At 42.9% G+C, this 21039-nt stretch overlaps 1 protein-coding gene across 3 annotated transcripts in view; it reads left to right on the plus strand.

Moving 5' to 3' along the window:
* The window catches only part of TMEM248 (transmembrane protein 248), a 42317-nt gene that overhangs the window by 17719 nt on the left and 3559 nt on the right, over positions 1-21039 (plus strand). For all 3 annotated transcript variants that reach the window (XM_061401826.1, XM_061401824.1, XM_061401825.1), the window contains 5 exons: positions 13185-13361; positions 16328-16613; positions 18221-18371; positions 19373-19556; positions 20895-21038. In XM_061401826.1, the coding sequence (XP_061257810.1) occupies positions 13203-13361; positions 16328-16613; positions 18221-18371; positions 19373-19556; positions 20895-21038 (924 nt within the window). In that variant the 5' untranslated portion in view covers positions 13185-13202. The remainder of the gene's footprint in view (positions 1-13184; positions 13362-16327; positions 16614-18220; positions 18372-19372; positions 19557-20894; position 21039) is intronic.

Here is a 21039-nt window from a genome sequence, read left to right on the forward strand (position 1 = left end):
AGCTTAACTTTTTACTCCTCCTCTTTGACTCTTCTTCCCTCTCTCCCCACTGCTCTGTCTCCTCCTTGTTACAGTCAAGTGTCTGAAAAAGAGTGGTCCTAACAGGGATGGCAGATCTACGGGATGTTTTTGTCACTGTTAACCTGCTACAGAGTGATACTGACTTGTGAGAGGGCTTTAGAATTTTTTAAGAAAAGTTAAAAAATTTTTTTTCACTGAGACATTCCAATTAAAATGAAAAAAAGGTAATGGAGGAAAGATGATAAGAGTTTTTAGCAAATTAAATTTCCATTTAGGATTTGTTTGGTAAATGTAGAAATCCTTAAATTATCTTTTCCATACCAGAGGTATGCACTCTTTCTGTGTATAATTATAAACCTGGGGACTGTAGAGCAGTGTCTGATGGCGCTGGCATTTGCCATTTTGGGCTGTTTGTTTTAAAATGCTGTTTTCAGAACATATCCCAGTCTTGATACTGTGTTCAGATGTTATGATTCCATGTTGTGTTCATTTAATCTTGTCATCACTCATGATTTGTTTTCTTAAGTATCTGTTAATTAAACCCCAAATCATTACATCTCAATCCAAAGATACTTTCAGTTTGGTTTTTAAGTAGGTCAGCAGTTAAAAAAACTAAGAACAAAGAGATGAGTTATTTTCAATTTTGGGACTAAGATGAATTTATTTGTTAAAAAGAGGGATCATGTTGGAAATTCCCATGATTTTATGTCATGATTTTGAAAACGGAACGATGCATTAAGTAGTTACAAGTAAGTAGAAATACAGCCAGTCTGAATTTTGGAAAATAAGTCATGAAATTATATCAGCCCACATTGTTTTCCTTTTGTCTTTATTTGAGTACTGTCATTGCCTAAAATGCACATGTAGCAACTGAACCTTTATGCTTTCTGTTATTTCCCTTTTGATCATTTAAACTTGTTGAGTGAAACAAGTTTTTGAGAGTCTCTTCTGCCTTGTAAGTTGTATTAGATTAAGAAATAAGAAACTATTGGCAGGAGATTCCACTCATCTTTGCTTTATACCCTGGTAAAGGTGCTGAAGTGGGAGTTGCCTTGCTAAAGAGATGGGAAATAAGGTAACCGTTTTAAACTTCAGAAAAAGTCCATCTTAATTGTGCTCATATTGAAGTCAGCTAAAATACACTATCCGTGGTATGTGAATTTTTTTCCTCCTGTCAGGCATTTGACTTGAAACCTACTTATCAACCCTGGTGTTGTGATTGATAGCACAGGTTTTGAGGTCAGGTGGATTAAGTCAGAATCTCAATTGAGTACTTCCTGTGACTTTTTGTAATACAACCTTGTATAAATTAACCCCTTTTGATTTCGGTTTCCTCTTGGGTAAAGTGAGGATAGGCATATTTACTTGGCAGTGTTGTGAGGATTAGGAAATATGTATGTAAAGCACTTGGCATAGAGCCTGGCCCCGCACATGTTAAATGGTGGCTATTAAAAATGATCCTTAACCCCTAATGGGAGAGGTTTCTACTTATATCACTATTGATGTCTTAATTGCAAAATTGTATGACTGCTACTCAGTGTGTATCTCACTTGATGGGGTGGACTCTGTATTCACCATCTCCTGGGAGGCACTGGAGCACTTGGTTAATGTCCAGGCCCTGGAGTCTGACGGGACTTGAATCCACGTTCATTTAGGACTTCGGGCAGCTTAGCCACTTCCTTATGCCTGAATTTCCTCATCTGTAAAGTACAGATGTCAAGAGGATAAAATATGTGCAAAACTCTTAGAACATCGTGCTTCACTCATCAAAGTGGGTGGTAATGTTAGATGTTACTGTTGAGCACCTTCCCAGCGCCAGGCCCTGCCCGAGGGAGGTGTGCAGAGAGCGTCACAGAAATGAGAGCCCACAGGAGCAGGATGCGTTTGGAGTTCAGTTGGGCTGAAGGAGGCAGTGGGGCTGGAGAAAAGCCACTGTTGAGAGACACTGCAGCCGTGGGAGCAGCGGGGCTGGTAACCGGTAACTGCTGGGGTGTAGGAGAGAGTCCCGAATGGCTGGCAGGGGTCCTGGGTAGAGAGCTGTCTTTCTTTACGAGGAGAAGCTGATGTGGAGACTTTGGATAGGCTTTGACCTTGACGGGTGGTTCGAGGTGCCTGTGGGTCCTCTCCGTGGAATGTTCCAGTAGATGGATATTTCCATCTGGAGTGAGGAAGTAGGTGAAATTGACAGGAAGCTGTGAATGAGTGTGTCCACCTTGAACAGAGGCCCAGCTGGAGCCCGGGGGGAACCCCAAGTTTTGAAGAAGAGTGAGAAGGAAGAGCAGCCAGGAGAGGGAGGTCCTGGCAGCTGGAAGGTGGGGTCGCCCTTGGCGTCCATTGCCACCGGGAGGTAATAAGGACCAAGACCCAGACCTCGGCTTCAGCGTCCAGACCTTTGTGGAGACCTTGACGTTTTTCTTAGACTTTGTTGCTCTGCATTTGCTTCTCTGAGGGTCTTTTCCATCTGCATTCACTTTTTTGTGGGGGAGGGAGGTGATTTTTCAGTGCTGGAGAGCTGGGTGTTGAGACTGCCCAGCGTTTCTTTGAGATGAGCCTGTGTCCTCATCTCTACTGAGTCTTGGATAATCCGGCATCGCATCCCTTAATGTTCTATATTAGCCTTAGGGTTTATAGCAACCAGCCTTAAAACCCTTTGACTGTCTTAAACATCACAGGGTATTTGAGAAGGCTACTTTAATTTTTACACTCAGAATGAGCCTCTCCCACATCCAGGTGACTGCCTGGCCTTTTCTCTTAGCATAAGACCAGCATATTTCCCACAGTGGGCGTTAGAACAAGCTTGCCTCCCTCACCCTCCCTGTATAGTCCCCCTGTGGGTTCTTCCACCACTTCCCTGACTCCTAGTCTCCTCAGAACTTTGAAAAGGGTGTGACTTTATAAAAGAGTTTTAAGGAATTTCTCATTTAGCCTAAGGTCAAAAATTCAGTTTAATAAAATGGTGGTTTTATTGTTCATGTGAAGTGAACTTTTTGATCTGGGTCACGAGTAGTGGTTTAGTGTAACTTAAAAGAAGTCAGGAACCGTTTAGGAAGTATCTGGGAGTGTGGAATCCCCATCCTGTGCAGAGATTCTAGTTTTAAACTGAAACGAGTCGCCATGTGGTATACTTTAAAGTACGTGGGCTGTGGAGAGGGGCAGAGAGATGCACAGAGGACTCGTGTATCGGCATGATGAGTGTTAATTTACTTCCTTTCCAATAAAATATCATAATTGCTAACTTATCTATTTCTGCCTTCGCTGTTCCCTCGGGAGGCCTTCCTCTTTCACCGCCTCGCTCTCTGCCTGTGGATGTGTTGGTTTCCTCACTTCTCGTGACCCCCACGGCCCTGCCTCCCTCTCATTTGAACCAGTGGCGTCCCCCTGTTATCATCTCTTTACCGTCTGATTCCCCCCAGCCAGAGTGAGGTTTCAGGGATCCCCAGTGATCTCTCCAGGTGGAGGATTGTGTTTATGCAAGCTCAAGTTCACCTGAGTACTTTTTAAAACACCAGGAAGCTCAGAGACCCTTTCTTTTGTTACTGCTAATGCTGGGTCACTTCTTAGCAATATTTGGCTGATACTTCCTCCTCCTTGACATTCTTCTATGCCTTGTAGGACCCTTCACCATCCTGGGCACCCATTTAGCTCAAGGTCACCCCACCCCAACCCCAGGCTCTCCCAGCCTCTGCCCCAGTGGAGGAGCCCACGCTTGTCTGGGGAAGCTCTGCACCACCTGCCCTGGGAGCACGCAGCACCAGGCTGTCTGGAGGAGTCTAGTCCATGTTCTGATTTTAGTTTGTAGTCAATGTTCTGATTTTAGTTTTGGTTTCTCATAAATCCAAACACAGATCGCCACAAGAAAGGCTTTGCCTTTCTTTAGCACAAGGACATATTAAACAACTGTCCTGTTTTCTGTTTTGTGTTTTTTTTTTCTCTAGGTGGGTTTAACAAATTTTCTTTCTTGTTTATTGCCTTTATTAATGAAGAGAATGAATGGAATTAAGGTTTAATGAAATTTTATTTGGACCAGGAGACCAGCAGGGTCAATTGACAGTCATTTATAAATTTTAGTTAGAAATTATTATAAAAGAAATACATTCTTGTGATGGAAATGTTAAAGACATAAAATCTCACCACCTAAAAGTAACCACCCTTGTTTACATGTGAGGGTGTGTTATGTGTTTTTTTTCATATTGGTGCTTGTGTAGCTCTCATACTTTAAAAACCTGAAATAACCTCATTTTGTGTGTTTTAGATCTGTGTTAATGACTACATAGTTTTCCTACTGGGGCTGTGTTATACTTTAACCACTTCCCTACTATTGTTAGATATCTGGTTTTCCAGTTCTTAAAATTGTATATACTCCTGAGAAGACTGTCATAGTAGTTAAGTCTTTGTTTTCAGCAGTGAGGGTTTTCTCAGGTTAACTTGTTAGAGGCAGAATCACAGGAGAGTGTGCTGAGCTTTGGTGCTGTGGGCATGTACCGCCAGGCTGGTCTCCAGAAAGCTTGTAACAGCCTCTTCTCTCCCCCTTTTTAAGATCTCCTAACTTGCGGGTTGCTGGAGTTAACCCTAGGATAATCTCAGCATTGCCTTTTGCTTATTTAAAAAGCTGCAGCCTGCTGTTCAGTGTTGTCCTTAAACTCGTCTCAGAGCTCCGGGTCCCGAATCGATGGACTTTGGTTTTGGGCACTCACACTCGTGAAGTTGGCTCTTGACTGTGTTCTGTGTGCCCTACCTCCCTAGGCTTTGCAGGGAGGCAGGTCCACAGCCCAGGTCAGTTCTTATCGTTATCCTGGTGAACATCTCCGATTGGGGGTGGGATGCATGAGTGTAGGAGAGGTCAGCTGGTGTGCTTTCTCCTCTCTGTAGAGCTTAACTTATTTTTAATTAAAAGTGAGACATTTACTGTTGAGAGGATGACAGAACTTTTCTTGTAATTCTTTGCAGGGGAAATAAATTTGTTTAGCCCTTGTTAATTCATCTTTGAAAACACTTGTGAATGGTGGAAAGGAATTTTAACTTTATGAAGTATTTGGACTTTTAATAATTTCACTAAAAAAAAACAAAAAATGCTTTTACTTTTTAAGTGAATCCAATAGGCCTCCTCTGGAACTTGCTCTAATTAAATTGGTGTATGTTGACATTGCTTGCTAATTTGTGGTTATTTATGTTGAGATATATATACATGTTTATATGTATATGTGTGTTTATATATATGTGTGTTTATTTTCTAGAGTGATGCGGTTTTAATGATAGCTTTAGAAGGGAATTCAAATTTTTTTTGTTTTTTTAAATATTTCATTATTGTAGTTCCACATAGTGAATAGTCCTAATTATTTTATATGCAATTCAGATTTCATTGTTTTCTTAATAAATGGAGCTCTAATTTACTGTTGACATTTTTGTTTCTGAAACCTACTAATATTTTATTTTTTAATTGAAGTATAGTTGATTTACAATATTAGTTTCAGGTGTACAACATAGTGATTTAATACTTTTATAGATTATACTCTCTTTAGAAGTCTTATAAAATGTTGGCTGTATCCCCTAATAGTGTCCACTACCTCTTTGTAGCTTATTTATAGATGGTGCTTTGTCCCTCTTAACCCTCTCCTGCTATTTTGCTCCTCTCCCCTTCTCTCTTCCCACTGGAAACCACTAGTTTGGTGTATCTGTGAGTCTGTTTCAGTTTTGTTATATTCATTTGTTTGTTTCATTTTTTAGATTGTACCTATAAGTGATAAAATGCAGTATTTGTCTTTCTCTGACTTATTTCACTAAATATAAGACCCTCCAGGTCCACCTGTGTTGTTGCAAGTGTCAAGATTCATTCTTTTTTATGGCTGAGTACTAATCCATTATACGCATATGGAATATCTTCTTTTATTCATTCATCTGTTGATGGACACTTAGGACATAGGTTGCTTCCATGTCCTGGCTGTTGTAAACAGTGCTGCTGTGAACACTGGGGTGCATGTATCTTTTTTAATTATTATTTTAGTAATAATATATACCCAGATATATACCCAGGAGTGGAATTGGTGGATCATATTGGTAGTTCTATTTTTAGTTTTTTGAGGAACTTCTGTACTGTTTTCCATAATGACTGCATCAATTTACATTCCCACCAGCAGTTTACTAGAGTTCCCTTTTCTACATCCTTGCCAACATTTGTGGTTTGAAGCCTATTTAGTGAATAGAGAGTTCTATTGCTCAGCATCCTTGACAGTATTTGGTATTGGCAGTGTTGTGAGTTTTGGCCTTACTAATAAATGTGTCCTGGTACCTTGTTTTAATTTGCATTTCCTGATGGTATATGATGTGGGAGCATCTTTTCATATGTTTATTTGCCACCTGAAAAATCTTTGTTGAAATGTCTGTTAAGCACATTGGCTAATTTTTAAATTGTGTTGTTTATTTTCTCATTGTTGAGTTTTTATAGTTCTTTGCATGTTTTGGAGAACAGTCCTTTATCAGGTGTCTTCTGCAAATATTTTATCCCAATCTGTGCTTGTCTTCTTATTCTCTTGACAGTGTCTTTTGTAGAGCAAAAATCCTTCATTTTAATGAAGTCTAACTTACCACTTCCTTTTTTCATGAATGGTGCTTTTGATATCCTTATCTAAAAAGTCATCACCAAACTCAGGGTTTTCCCAGTATACCTTCTAGAAGTTTTGTAGTTTTGCATTTACTGTACGGTCTGTGATCCATTTTGAGTTCGCTTTTGTTAAGAGTGTAAGGTCTGTGCCTGCTGCTGCTGCTGCCAAGTTGCTTCAGTCATGTCCGACTCTGTGCGACCCCACAGATGGCAGCCCACCAGGCTGCCCTGTCCCTGGGATTCTCCAGGCAAGAACACTGGAGTGGGTTGCCATTTCCTTCTCCAGTGCATGAAAGTGAAAAGTGAAAGTGAAGTCGCTCAGTCGTGTCCGACTCTTCGCGACCCCATGGACTGCAGCCCACCAGGCTCCTCCATCCATGGGATTTTCCAGGCAAGAGTACTGGAGTGGGGTGCCATTGCCTTCCCCGGGTCTGTGCCTAGATTCATCTTTTTTGGCGTGCATATGTCCAGTTGTTCCAGCATTATTTGTTGGAAGACTTGTCTCTGCGTCCTTGTGTTGACTTTGGTCCTTTGTCAGAGACCAGCTGCCTGTCTTTACGTTGGTCTGTGTCTGAGTTCTGTGTTCTGTTTCGCTGATACAGTTGTTCTTTTGCCACTACCACACCTCTTGACTACTTAGCTTTATAGTAAGTCTTGAAGTCAAGTAGAGTCAGCCCTCCCACTTTGTTCTTCTCCTTCAGTATTAACTGTTTTGGTTTTTTACCTCTCCATATAAACTGTAGAGGAAGTTTGTTGATACCCATAAAATAGTTTGCTGGGATTTTGATTGGGATTGTGTTGAATCTGTAGGTCAAGTTGGGAGGAACTGACATCTTGACATACTGAATCATTGTATTGACGAACATGAAATATCGCTCCATTTATTTAGTTCTTTGATTTTGTTCATGAGAGTTTTGAACGTGTACGTGAAGTCGCTCAGTCGTGTCCAACTCTTTGCGACCCCATGGACTGTAGCCTACCAGGCTCTTCTGTCCATGGGATTTTCCAGGCAATAGTACTGGCGTGGATTGCCATTTCCTTCTCCAAGGGATCTTCCCAACCCAGGGATTGAACCCAGGTCTCCCGCATCGTAGACAGACGCTTTACCGTCTGAGCCACCAGGGAAGTCAAGTTTTCCTCATATAGATCTTGTACATATTTGTTAGATTTATCCTTAAGTATGTGGCAAGGGGAGTGCTAATGTAAATGATACTGAGTCGTTCCTGTTGGAACCTAGAAGAGCAATTGGCTTTTGTATATTAGCCTCGTATTCTGCAATCTTACTGAAATTACTAATTTATTTTTCAGTGTAAGTCTGGACTCATTTGATTCATTTAATAAACTTATATTTTAAAATTACCTACTTTGTGTTTAGATATTGATAAAGTAGAGACGGTAAGATGTTGTGTCTCCCAGCAAGAGGCTTACAGCTTGGTTGGGAAGGTAGACATGTGCACAGGCAGCTGCAGTGAGGTATTTCATTCTGTGTGAGAAATTTTTGGCGTATACTGGGGACATAAGGTGAAAGTCACTTCTCCCTGAGGGACTGCTAGGGGTGGGAAATGTTTCATAGGATGAGGTAACCCTTCAGCCGGAACTTGAAAGAGGGGAGTTGAAGTAGTGAGAAATGGCGTATGACAGTCAGGAGGACCTGTGGACTCAGAGGCCTGCAACTGTAGTGTTGTCTAAAGTGTTCTAGGAATTGTAGGCAGTCAGTCAAACCATTAAGCAGACAAGACGTAGTTTATGGTGATTATAAGGAACTTGGACTTTATCCCTAGGTCATTTGGAGCTCTGAGGTAATGAAGCAGTGACAAGATTAGATTTGCATTTGAAAAAAGCCACTGACAGGAAGATGAATTATTTGACCCATAGTAGGAAGATCCAGTTGAGACTCTTAGCAATAGCTGCAAGTGAAGATGATGAGGGCCTGAACTAAGGGGAGTATCAGAGGAGTATGGAAAAGAAGAGTCAGAAGTAAGAGATGTTGAAGAAATAGAATCTTAGCTCTTAGTAGTTGCTTGGGTATGGGGCAGCAGTAGTCTAGGAGATGGAAATACAGGAGGAAGGGTCAGATTGGGCAGGAATGCAGGTTAGTTCAGTTTTCAACATGTTGTAGAATATATTAAGTACAGGGATAGTCAGTGGGCACTTGGATATAGAGGTCTTAGGGCTGTGGGACATGTGGAGGACCGATGCAGTGGTCAGTCTCCATCATCCTAAGAAGATGGGGCAGAGCAGGTAGATCTGAGATAACATTTTGGGAAGAAAATCCACAAGATTTGCTGATGGATTAGTTTGGTGATAGTGGTGAGGGAAAGTCATACAGCTAAACGAGGAGTATGTTGCGGAAAGTTTACATTTTGAAATGCTTCCACTAAAAAAGAATAAAAAAATCTGAGATAAGATTCCAACTGCAGAGGTTAGAAAAACCAAGCTGAGCTAAGCCAAAGAAGGCCAGTGCTGAAAAATAATTTTTTTTTAATGTAGAAAGTACTGAAAAAGAAAAGAAATTATCTAGATATAATCTATAAACCCAAATACTGCTTTTTTTGAAAACACAAATACAATATAGCTCTGGTAAGACTGATTAAAAGGAGAGAGAAGACAAACACATCACAACATTTGTAATGAAAAAGAACAGGACTACAAGTAAAAATTGAACAAATCACCAGATAATACTGGCTTCCCTGGTGGCTCAGACAGAACAGAATCTGTCTGCATTGCAGGAGACTCGGGTTCAATCCCTGGATCAGAAAGATCCACTGGAGAAGGGAATGGCTACCCACTCCAGTATTCTTGCCTGGAGAATCCCATGAACATAGGAGCCTGGCAGGCTGCAGTCCATGGGGTCGTAAAGAATCAGACATGACTGAGTGACTAATATTTTCACAAGTAAAAATTGGACAAATCACAAGATAATACTGTGCCAGAAATGTTAAAAACCAATATAATGTGCAGTTTCCTAGAATAATATGTCTTATCAAAATTACTAGAAATAGAAGATACAGATTTTTTTAAAAAATATTTATTTATTTTTGGCTGTGCTGGGTCTCTGTTGCTGCGAGCGGGCTTTCTCTAAATGCAGTGAGCAGAGGCTACTCTAGTTTTGGTGTGAGGGCTTCTTGTTCAGAACAGGGGCTCTAGGGTGTGAGGGCTTCAGCAGTTGCAGCACATGGGTTCAAATAGTTGTGGCACATGGGTTTTGTTGTCCCAAGGCATGTGGAATCTTCCCAGACCAGGGATCGAACCTGCGTCCCCTTCATTGGCAGGCAGATTCCAACCACTGGACCACGAGCGAAGTCCAACTTATTTTTAAAGCAGGAATAAGTAGTTAAGACAGCCCGTCAAAATACAAAACTAAAAAAAACTTCAGTCCAGATTTTTTTGGTCAAGGTCTATCAAACTTTGGGGCTTCCCTTGTGGCTCAGCTGGTAAAGAATCCACCTGCAAGACGGGAGACCTGGGTTCGATCCCTGGGTTGGGAAGATCCCCTGGGGAAGGGAAAAGCTCCCCACTCTAGTATTCTGGCTAAAGAATAGGGCTGTATAATCCATGGGGTTGCAAAGAGTTGGACACGACTGAGTGATTTTCACTTTATCAAGCTTCCCAGAGAAAGAAGCAAATATATATGTTTTTCTAGAAAATAGATGAGTGAACACAGTTAATCCTATGATATTAGAATGACCTAACCATACTAGTCAGGGAGTATATATAGCCAAGGAGAGAATGATTTTGGCTTATAATTTTTTTTTATCTCACTTGTGAATAGATGTGGAAATTCAGAGTAAAATTTAGCAAACATAAGTCAGCAATATAGTTTTAAAAGATCATTATTATATTAAATTTATTCAAGGAACACAAATTGTTGTGAAAAAAAATCAATGAGCATAGTTCATGTTAACAGATTAAAGGAGAAAAATTGTTCAGAGGTTGCAGATAAAGCATTCATTAAAATGTAACAGTTATAATGAAATTCTCTTTGCAAACATGAAATAGAGGGTGCTTCCTTAACCTGATGAGGAATTTCTTTCGGAAGTCTTTAACATATACCACATTTATTAGTGAAGTGTTAGAAGCATTTCCTTTAAAGTCAGGAATGAGGCAAGGATTCCTATTATTGCCTTTCTGTTCATTTCACTGAAGGTTTTAGTCAAAGTAGTAAGAGAAAGAAAAAAGATGAAACAAGGGTTGGAAAGAAACACTGTTACTGCTTGTGGAGTTACTGTCAAGAGAAGCTACAGTCTAATTTGAATTTGAAAGATTGTAGCAAAGTGTCTGGAATTGAGATCAATGTACAAAAGTCTATTGCTGTTATATAAACTAATAACAATGGAAAACATCATTTTTAGAAGATACTGTCAATGGTAGCTGCATAAATTATCTTTGAATCAATCCAACAAGATGATTAAGAGAAAATTAAAAAAAAAAACAACAAAAAACTGTTGAAAAAGAAAGTGGACCCAAATAGACGTTTACTGCTAGAGGATATGAGGTTTCTTTAGAAAATGATGAAAATGTTTGAAAATTGATTATGGTGATGGTTTTCCAATCTGTGAATTGAATTGTATACTTTAAATGAGTGGATTACATGGTGTGCGAATTTTATCTTAATAAAGCCCTTAAAAAAATTAAGAACCTGTCATAGGGCCAAAAATGCCGTAAACCATATTTAAGGAAAACCCACAGACTTGGAGTAGTTATATATAATGTTTAGAAAAAATTGGAAAAAAGGTCCAGTGTTTAAAATATCCAAAAACAAAAAACCTTTGAATGTTAATAAGACATAGACAAACATCCTACTGGTGAATGGCCAAAGATTCAGGCAGTTCACCTAGGAAGAATCTATATGGCTGATAAAGAAGTAAAAAGATACTCTTCTTTTCAGGGAGATGTAATTTAAAATAATGGTGAGATACGGTTTCACGTAGAATATCAAATATTGGCATGAATGTTGGAAAATGAAGCGAGTGCTTTCCTTGCAGGTGGGGGGCTGGGGAGAGGAGTATAAACTGGGACGACTTCCTCAGAGTCTGACAGTCAGTCAGGTTGCAGATGGGCCTACCTCTTGGTGTTAGAACCACTCTTGTGCCTGCTGTGGCGTCCTCTGTGAGTGACACAGTGGGAAGAACCCGAGGTAACTCACCTGTGATACAGTTGCATCGTGTACAGCAGCCAAACCCAGTGGACTGGGTCAACAGATTGTGTCTCAAAAACAGAAGGTTGAGTCAAAGCCTTGTGAAAACAGACAGGTACACAGCCTGGCTTGTTGCAAGTGGTTGCTCTTTGTTCTGAGGTGCTGTTGATGCGTCTTTTTCTCTCTCAACTTTAAAAGCTGGCACATATTTTAAAAATAGATTTTAGTATTGTAGCCTGATCATACATACAAGAACTTATTATGTGCCTCTGCTGTTCTCGGGGCCAGGAGCCGGGCTGTAGCAGTGAACAAGATGGGCAGGGTCTCTGCTCTCATGGAGTCACGAAAGATGGATGATAAGACTGTAAACAAGTAGAAATTTAACTGAACAGTGTGAAAGGAATTGAGGCAGGGTTCTGGGAGATCGGGGGTGGAGGGTAGTCACGGAGGGGCTCTCTGAGGAGCTGACTACTGAGCAGAGACCTGCTTTTGAAGAAGAGCAAGTATGTGGAAGTTTAAGGGGGGAAGGACTCTAGGCAGAGGTAAAAGCCTTCAGATAGGATATGTTCAAAAATTCCAAGGACAAAATAGGAATAAGTTTAGCAAAAGGAGTGCAAACCTGTGCTTTGAAAACTGCAAAATACTGAAATAAATGAAAGAGAACATAAATCAGTGCAGAGGCACCCCAGGTTCGTGGACTGGAAGACAAATATTGGTAAAGCGGCGGCACTCCCCAGACTGATGTGCAGGTTCAGGACCATCCGTCTCTAAGTCTCAGCCGACTTCCCTGTAGAAATTGAGAGCTGCTCCTGAGAAAGATGAGTGTGGCCAGCGCCCAGTGAATGGGGGAGGGAATGTTAGTGGAGATGGCGGTACTGCGGCTGGCGGGGCTTCTGGATCATGACACCCTGTGGGCCTTGACAGGAAGGCTCAGCTTTAAGCAGGAGAGTGATAAAATTCAGTATTTGTTGAGTGCCTGCTCTCTGCCAGGTGCTGGAACGGGCAGGAGCGTGGTGGTGAACAGGATGGAACGTTGAATAAGTAGAATTCCACTCTTCAGTGGTAGGAAATGAGAGCACCCTCAGCTTATTTTTGTACATGTTGGCATGTATTTGTGTCGTATCAGTGACCTACTTACCTGATTTCTTAAGTAACGTGGAGGTAGCAAATGTTCCTTAAAGAATAATTAAGAAAATTCCAACCAAAAGAATGTCTGTCTTTCAAAATCCTACCATTTGGAAATAATGACAGTTAATATTTAGTGTTTGGTTTTTTTCCCCCTTCTAGTCTTTGAATGGATTTATGATCAAACAGTTCTCAAGTTCAATAACGCGTGACCTCCTCACCCACCAACCCCATTAAAGAAACAAGTGAGTCATAGGTTTTCTTTCGGCGAGTCTGTCAGTGATTCTGATGAATTCCTTTCAGGTGGAGCTGATCAGAATAATGTTCAACATCAACCCCCTGGAGAACCTGAAGCTGTACATCAGCAGCCGGCCCCCCTTGGTGGTGTTTATGATCAGTGTCAGCGCCATGGCAATAGCTTTCCTGACCTTGGGCTATTTCTTCAAAATCAAGGAGATCAAGTCACCAGAAATGGCAGAGGTACAGTAAATTCTCAGTTCTCCTCTCAGGCTAGGCCTTGGTAGGGTGGGGAAACACCTTTTGGCTCTCCACATGCCTTTCTTTGGTTTGTGACTTATTTATCCCAGTGAGAAGGAGTCATATTTATTGAGAATTTTTGGTCTTCCATCTTGCAGTGACTCACTTTGGTAGGAAATAACCTAGTCAGATAGTTACTGATTTAAATAATGCTACCAGCTTTAGTGAGACTGTTTCAGCAATGAAGCATGTATTTTAGAAAGTGTATTTGTACAATGTGTCAAGAAGTTTGAGAACTTTTTGCTATTCACATTAAATTAGCTAATTGCAATTTTAAAAAACCATAAGCATTTATTTTAAAACCATATATTGTCATGGAGTTTTATACTATACTAAAAGCCTTTTAATTGGGAAGAAAGAATTATAAAATATTAGAAAGCAGGATTTTATTTCCAAATACATTTCTCTTATCAAGGAAAACTTTAGTTATCTACAAACTTGCCTTACAGATTCATTTTTTGGTCAGTTTAAATTAATTATTTGGGCATTGCTCTTTAATTGCTAATCTAGGTATATAGTAGTTTTTGAACAGTCATAATACAGATTTTATGTTTTTGGAAATTCTCTAGGGGTCCAACGGTTGACTCAGTGATTTGACTGCCAAGGGCCTGGGTTCAGTCTTTGGTCGGAGAGCTAAGATCCCACAAGCCATGCAGCACAGAGCTCCCCTCCCCACCCCCAAAAGCATGTTCTTGCATATCAGAAAACAATAGTTAATAATGTTTAATAGAGGTGAATGACAGTATACCTGTTAGTAAGTTTACATTATGCTGAACCACTGATATGGTGAATTTCCTGGTGGATAAGTTCCCTTTGGGACAACTTAGTTTCCATTCTAGTAGCTTCTGTGAGTGCCCCCTGAACTTTTCCTTCTTGGGTGTGTTCCTGGGTGGGGATGGGGGCGGGGGCGGGATTGCGTTCCTGTCACAGTGTGTGCGGCTCGTGATGGAGCAGAGCTCCGCTCAGTGGCATGGGGATGGCGCTCACTCCTGTGCTCTGCGCCATTCTGGATTATAGATGATCTTGGCAAGAGGAACCACCTTCTCTGACACAGAGCAACAAGCTTGAGCTACTTCTCCCACTAAACGCTACCAAAGAGTTTCTTACCAGGAGACGTACTGGCTGGCTTAAATCTCCCTTTTCTGACCCTGCCTGAGTCTTTAGGGCTGAAAATGAACATTCTAGTCATAACCAAAGTTCTGCAGCATCCTGGCATTGCTCTCCCTCCAAGCTCAAGTCCATGTTGAATGCTCAGCCGGGGCCAGAGGTTAAGATGTAGCCTGGATAATTAGCCCTTGATAAGCAGAATGGAGCCCGACCTTGGCCTTGGCCAACTGTTCAAAATGGACTTGAGCTCTGCAGGAAAGCAGAGCTGCAGGATGCTGCAGAACTTTATGATTTAATTTAGGGATTTTATTTTCAAATGAAGAGCCTGGGTATATAGGAAAGTTTGGGACTGTGAATCAGAAAACTTAATTCTGATTCTGCTCTCACCTCAGCTGGAGTTGGAGAGTCCCCACTTTGCTCTGGGTCTCAGTTTGCTCATGTCTGGAATATGAAGGGGCGAGACTAGAATGTTCATTCTCAGTTCTAATGTTCTTGAATGGTCTGCTGAGTTTTCAGGTGTAGGGAGAATGTAATTTGAAATCGCTGGTTGCCCTCGTACTGAATGTCCAGTACTGATAAACTGGGCTGTAAAGGTGGACCTGCCCGCTCGGGAATTACCTGAATGGCATTTGTAATTAACGTTAGAGCTAGTGGATGTGTCGTTTGGCTTGTCTTCACATGTGGCAGCTTTCTGTAGAGAATGTTACTTGGGAGGAAGGAGTTGTGTGCAACAGCCTAGGTTGATTTGTTGTTGCCATTCTAGCCTGAGTTCATCTTTGAGTTTCTGCTCAAATGAAAAAACACCCTGGTGGATAATTTATTATGTTGGTATCCGTTTTAAAACTGTTTATAGTTTAAACCATCAGTACAGATATAAAGAGAAGCATGAGAACATGTTTTCTCCTCCCTTTTGAAATTGTTTCTGTCCTAAAGTGGCACCCAGGGTCCATGACAAGGGGGAGAAAGTATTAACATCAGGGTGAGTATTTACTGCAGTTTCATGTTCTCAATAGAGAGAGCTCGGTGTAGAAAAGTGACCTTTTAAGAAAATATTTTAAGGCAGCCTTAATTTTTAAAAAATAGCTAATGGTACCCAGAGGGGTGGGGGGTGTGAGAGGGAGGTTTAGGAAGGAGGAGACATATGTATACTGAGGACTCATTCACACTTTTGTATGGCAGAAACCAGCACAACATGGCAAAGCAATTAGCCTCCGATTAAAAATGAAATGATAAAAATAACTCATTGTAACTGCTAAATGAGTTTAGATTAATACTTTGAATGTTTTACTACTTTTGTTCAAGCCGTCTTTTCTTTTTTTTTTTTTTAATACATTTATTTATTTGGTTGTGCTGAGTCCTAGTTGAGGCATGTGGGATCTAGTTCCCTGACCAGGGATCGAACCTGGGCCCCCTGCATTGGGAGCCCAGAGTTTTAGCCACTGGACTACCAGGGAAGTCCTAAGCCGTCTTTTCAAATTTGATTCTGAGGCTAGATGATTTTCTGTAAGTATAATATCCTTTTTTCTCTTCACATATTTTCCTGAGTTGTTTCAACTCAGTGTATTTAATAGTCATGCCAATGAAGAGTTCATACTTTAGATTTTGAGTGTGAGAGTGTTTGGAATTCCACAGTTCTGCCCGCGCAGGAAGCTGCGGGCTGTACTCTCAGCATCATTCTGAAGCACTGACTCGGAGGCACAGTTGCGCTGCTGCGTGACGCCACACGGCGGGCTGTGACTGTGCCACTGCGCCGGCGGCGCTCTCAGACGTCTCACCCTTGCTTCTCTTCCGTTTTACCAAAGGACTGGAATACTTTTCTCCTGCGGTTTAATGACTTGGACTTGTGTGTCTCAGAGAATGAAACGTTAAAACATCTCACAAACGACACCGCAGCTCCGGAAAGCACAGTGACCAGCGGCCAGGCCAGGACGTCCACGCAGTCCCCACAGCCCCTGGAGGATGCGGGCCCAGTGAACATCTCAGTAGCCATCACCCTCACCCTGGACCCACTCAAACCCTTCGGCGGGTACTCGCGCAACGTCACCCATCTGTACTCCACCATCCTCGGGCATCAGATCGGACTCTCGGGTACGTTGAGTGGCAGCCAGCTCCCCCAGGCTCTCTCTGGCCACAGCTGTTACCACATAGAGTATGAGAGTGTCCGGTGTCCCTCCTCAGACGGTTGCTTAGTCTTTGTGCGTGTCTTCCCTTTTGTCGAGTTTGAACCAACAAAGTCAGGGAGGAAGCCTTTCTACTACATCTTCACTTACTCAAGTGCTTGGTATGCAGTAGGTGCTCAATGAAGGCTTATAAGTGGGAGACTGGGAAGAAACTATAAGGCCTATTTATGGTCTTAACATTTTTAAATACACATTTTTTATTTGTATTTTTAAAGTTTTATTGAAGTATTGTTGGTTTACAATGTCGTGTTAATTTCTGCTGTACAGCAAGGTGACTCAGTTATACACACACACTTCATCATCTTCTTTTCCATTACGGTTGTCCCAGTACTGAATGTGGTTTCCTGTTCTGTGCAGTAGGACCTGGTTGTCTATCAGTTCTATCCAGTAGTCTGGAGGGGAGGGGAGGGTTGGGAGTTGGGGATTAGCAGAGGCAAGCGCAGGTCTGTTCTCTGTATCTGTGAGTCTGTTAAACACAGATTGCTTAAATTCTGTTTCATCATGTTGGAGTTTTCAGTACATACTACAGATATTGCTGTTAGTCTTAAGTTTTTTTGGAATGCACTGAGCTAAATGATAGGAATTAGAAAAAGCCCAAGATCTGGTCTCCTGTCTGCAATTTTGGGATATGAAAGAGACAAGCATAACGTAAGTTAATATTCATCAAGCACTTAAGAGTAGTTCCTGGCAGACAGGAAATGCTGTATAAATGCTTGTTAAATAATATTAAACACCTGTGGGACACTGAGCGCTGCCCTTGGACTAGTACTAAACCCGTGACAGACTGTAGGTGAATCAGGAGAAGGTTGAAGAAGTAGTGGAAGCTGGAATAATCAGGAGGGGCTTTGTGTCAGAGACTTGGTCCTCAGAAGAATCATCTTTGGTTACCAAGAACCTTTTAAAGTCCTTAAAGGGAGTGCCTGGCAGCCCCCTACTGGCTGCTCCTAGTGAGAGGCATTCCCGTGTAAGGCGGTAAGGGCAACGGCTGGGTTTTCCACATAGTGGGTGGACCTTTTTCTTTTGCTGTGATGTTTGATACCTTGGTGTTCATTTGTACTTTTTCCCTCACCTGTCCCATGACCTTTCTTGAGTCTGACCTGCTGATCCTCAGTCTGCTCATATGTGAAAGGGTTACAGTAACACTTCTTTGGTCTTGTTCATGGGATAGTGGTCCACTAAGTGAAGTAATACACATGCTGTGCCAATGGGGAGGACTCATGCAGCCCCAGCCTTCCCACCCAGGCATGGCCAGGCCCTGGTGTGGCCTCTCCAGGCGGTGGCCGAAAGCGGCCTGGCTGTGTTTGCCACATCATGGGTGTGCCCGGTGAGCAGGCCTCAGAGTCTGGCTCGGAACAACCACTGTTATTCCCGAAACCCCGCAAAGGCAGGGGTCCCACCTCCTTGGGTTGATGGGATTCCTGGGTGGGTTTGATTTCAGGATTCAGTCAAATCCCAGAGAATCATAAATGTATGATTTCTTGCCTTATTTACCAAAACACTGATTTCTCTTTCCAGGCAAGGAAGCCCAGGAGGAGATAAACATTACCTTCACCCTGCCCACATCCTGGAGCTCGGACGACTGTGCCCTTCACGGGCATTGTGAGCAGGTGGTGTTCACAGCCTGCATGACCCTCACAGCTCACCCCAGCGTGTTCCCCGTCACCGTGTAAGTGCTCCCTGACCCCCACGGATGTATGTGAGGAGCTGTTTACCGTGAACTTGACTGGGATGCTTTAGCAGCAGATTCTCAGGACAGCTGGCGTCACGTTACCTTGTAGAATTGTCCTCGCTGGGACTTGTCTCTAGGATTATTTCCGTTTAATTTGCTTTTCTGAGGTAGAACTCGCATATAAATACCAGAGGGCTAGTGTTTCAGTCAGGTTGTAAAGGCATCTGGTTGTTGGCAGGTTTTAGACTCCCTTTCCTGTTGGTAGAAGAAGCCACAGGAAGGATGCGTAAGAGCTGATCCTGTGACCAGAATGACCCATAATGACGGCTTATGAACAGTTTTTTGTTCATTTCTATTATCCAGGAAGAGTTATATTTTAAATTGATAGTATAAATTGAACCTTATTTTCCATGAAATAGTTACTGTTGCTGAAACTTCTGCTTCATTTTTTTTTTTTTTTTGAGCACCTATCAGTGTTAACTGCTTTGCCTTTAAGGCTGTTCTTGCCTCTGCTTTCTCTGTAAAGGAGGTAATGATCTATAAGTACATGAAATACACAAGGCGGAGCCTATTTAAGGATCTTAGGGTGAGTCCTTTTAAAATAATTATCCTGGGATTAATCTGTTTTAGATGTTTGGAGGTCTGTAGGCCAAATTCAGCATTATTTGCTGTTGGTTGTAACAGCTGATGGAGAAGTTTGTGTGGAAATGCCAGTGGTGACTGCAAGTTTAGCTTATGTGAGAAAATGGGCTTACAGGGAGCAACTCCTTTCTGGTGAGAGGACCTAGGATTGAATTCCGAAAGCAAAAATCTTAACACCCAAACTCTCAAGTGTCGGTGCCTAGTTCTTATTCTGTCATGTTTATTAATTAAAAAAAAAAAAATCACTGAACTAAAAACATAATAGGCCATATCTCAAGAAAATACAGCTGTCTCCGATTTCTCCTTCCCCACAAGAGGCCCTGCTCAGCGCCGTGTCTCGCCCCCTTCTCCTGCAGACAGCCGCCGCACTGCGTTCCTGACACCTACAGCAACGCCACGCTCTGGTATAAGATCTTCACCACGGCCAGGGATGCCAACACAAAATACGCTCAAGACTACAACCCTTTCTGGTGTTACAAGGGGGCCATTGGAAAAGTCTACCATGCTTTAAACCCCAAGCTTACAGTTATTGTTCCAGACGTAAGTGAGAGGAAGCCTGTGTGCCTGTGTGTGTCCAGCAGCTGTTAGAGCAGACCCCGCTTACCTCCTTCCTTGGGTTAGCTTAGCTCCTGCCATTCTCGACCTCCAGCCGGGTGGGGAGGCCAGCTTGGGGGAGGCTGGAGACTTGCTGAAACACGCCACCCCTTTGGGTAAGGAGATTGCTTCTGTTCTTCGTTTTCCACTTTGTCCAGCAGCAGTTGTATATCGATTGCGGCTGTGTGCCTAACTCAGAGGGGCTGCCGGGGAGGCTGGTCCGTCTTCCCCCTGCACACGCCCCTCGCTGAAGTGTCTGTGGCTAGTGGCGGTAGGAGCAGTGCACGGTGTGGGATCCAGGGAGGCCGATGTAAACAGGAGAGGACTCTGGCTGGAGACTGATGCCTGGGTGGGCTTTGACTTTACAAAGAGAAGACGGGGGAGGCCCTGTCCTCTGAGCTAGTGGGTGATTTGCCGGTTTTGTTTGCTCCTCAGACTGGAGCCCACTTTTAAAAGACTGCACTGAATTTTTGTAAATGTTCTTCTCTTGTGTCAGCACATGCCAGGTGATTTCTTTTCTTTTTGCCTCGTCCCTCTCTTTCCTTATGTCTCACTTTTATCAAGTTGTGGGTGTTGGAACACCAGGGCCTGCAGGAGCGAGCAGTGGAGCTGAGACTGTGCGGTGGGCAGGGGCCAGGTTCCCCAAGGCCCTTTGGGCCTCACTGAGGCATTTAGATCTCGGAGGAGGAGGCCAGCACTGCCTGCATTGGGGCTGTAGGAAATTTGTAAAGCAGTGTGTCAGGAAGACTGGTCTACCCCCCTGATACATGAAATGGGATGGAGCCTGAGGAGGCCTGGAGCTGTGAGAAGGAACAGGAGTGGAGGCCTGGCTGGGATCTCAACAGCTGGCCGGGCCTGGTGGCAGTTGCCTGTGGCGCTCAAAGGCGTGAGTCATGGCTGGCGTTTGCAGCCAGGGGCTCGTCGACGTGGGGAAAGGCCGCAGGCTCTCTGGGGAGGAGTAGCAAGGGGTTAGGAACACAGACTTTGGGGGGCCAGCTGTGCAGCTTGAGGGCTGTGAGAAGACGACAGAACGGGAAGGGCAGGGGTTAAAGGCTCCGGGGGGGCGGGTTTGAGCAGAGTACCGGTTTAGGAAGGGAGGGTGTGGGTGGTGTCTGGAACACCACGAGCTCCGGCTTTCCTCGTTGAGAAGACAGGAGAACCTTCTGTTCCCATGTGAGAAGGAACGCTGAGGCAAGCCTAGAGGTTGTGCCCCCTGATGGCAGGCAGCCAGCCTTAAAATCTCGTGACTCAGTGTGGATGTCTCTGCTGGTTCTCTTTGTTTAGGATGACCGCTCGTTAATAAACTTGCACCTCATGCACACCAGTTACTTCCTCTTTGTGATGGTGATCACGATGTTTTGCTACGCGGTTATCAAAGGCAGACCCAGCAAACTGCGTCAGAGCAATCCTGAATTCTGTCCCGAGAAGG

Source organism: Bos javanicus, chromosome 25 (genome assembly GCF_032452875.1).
Source record: "Bos javanicus breed banteng chromosome 25, ARS-OSU_banteng_1.0, whole genome shotgun sequence".
In the NCBI taxonomy this organism is placed as follows: Eukaryota; Metazoa; Chordata; class Mammalia; order Artiodactyla; family Bovidae; genus Bos; species Bos javanicus.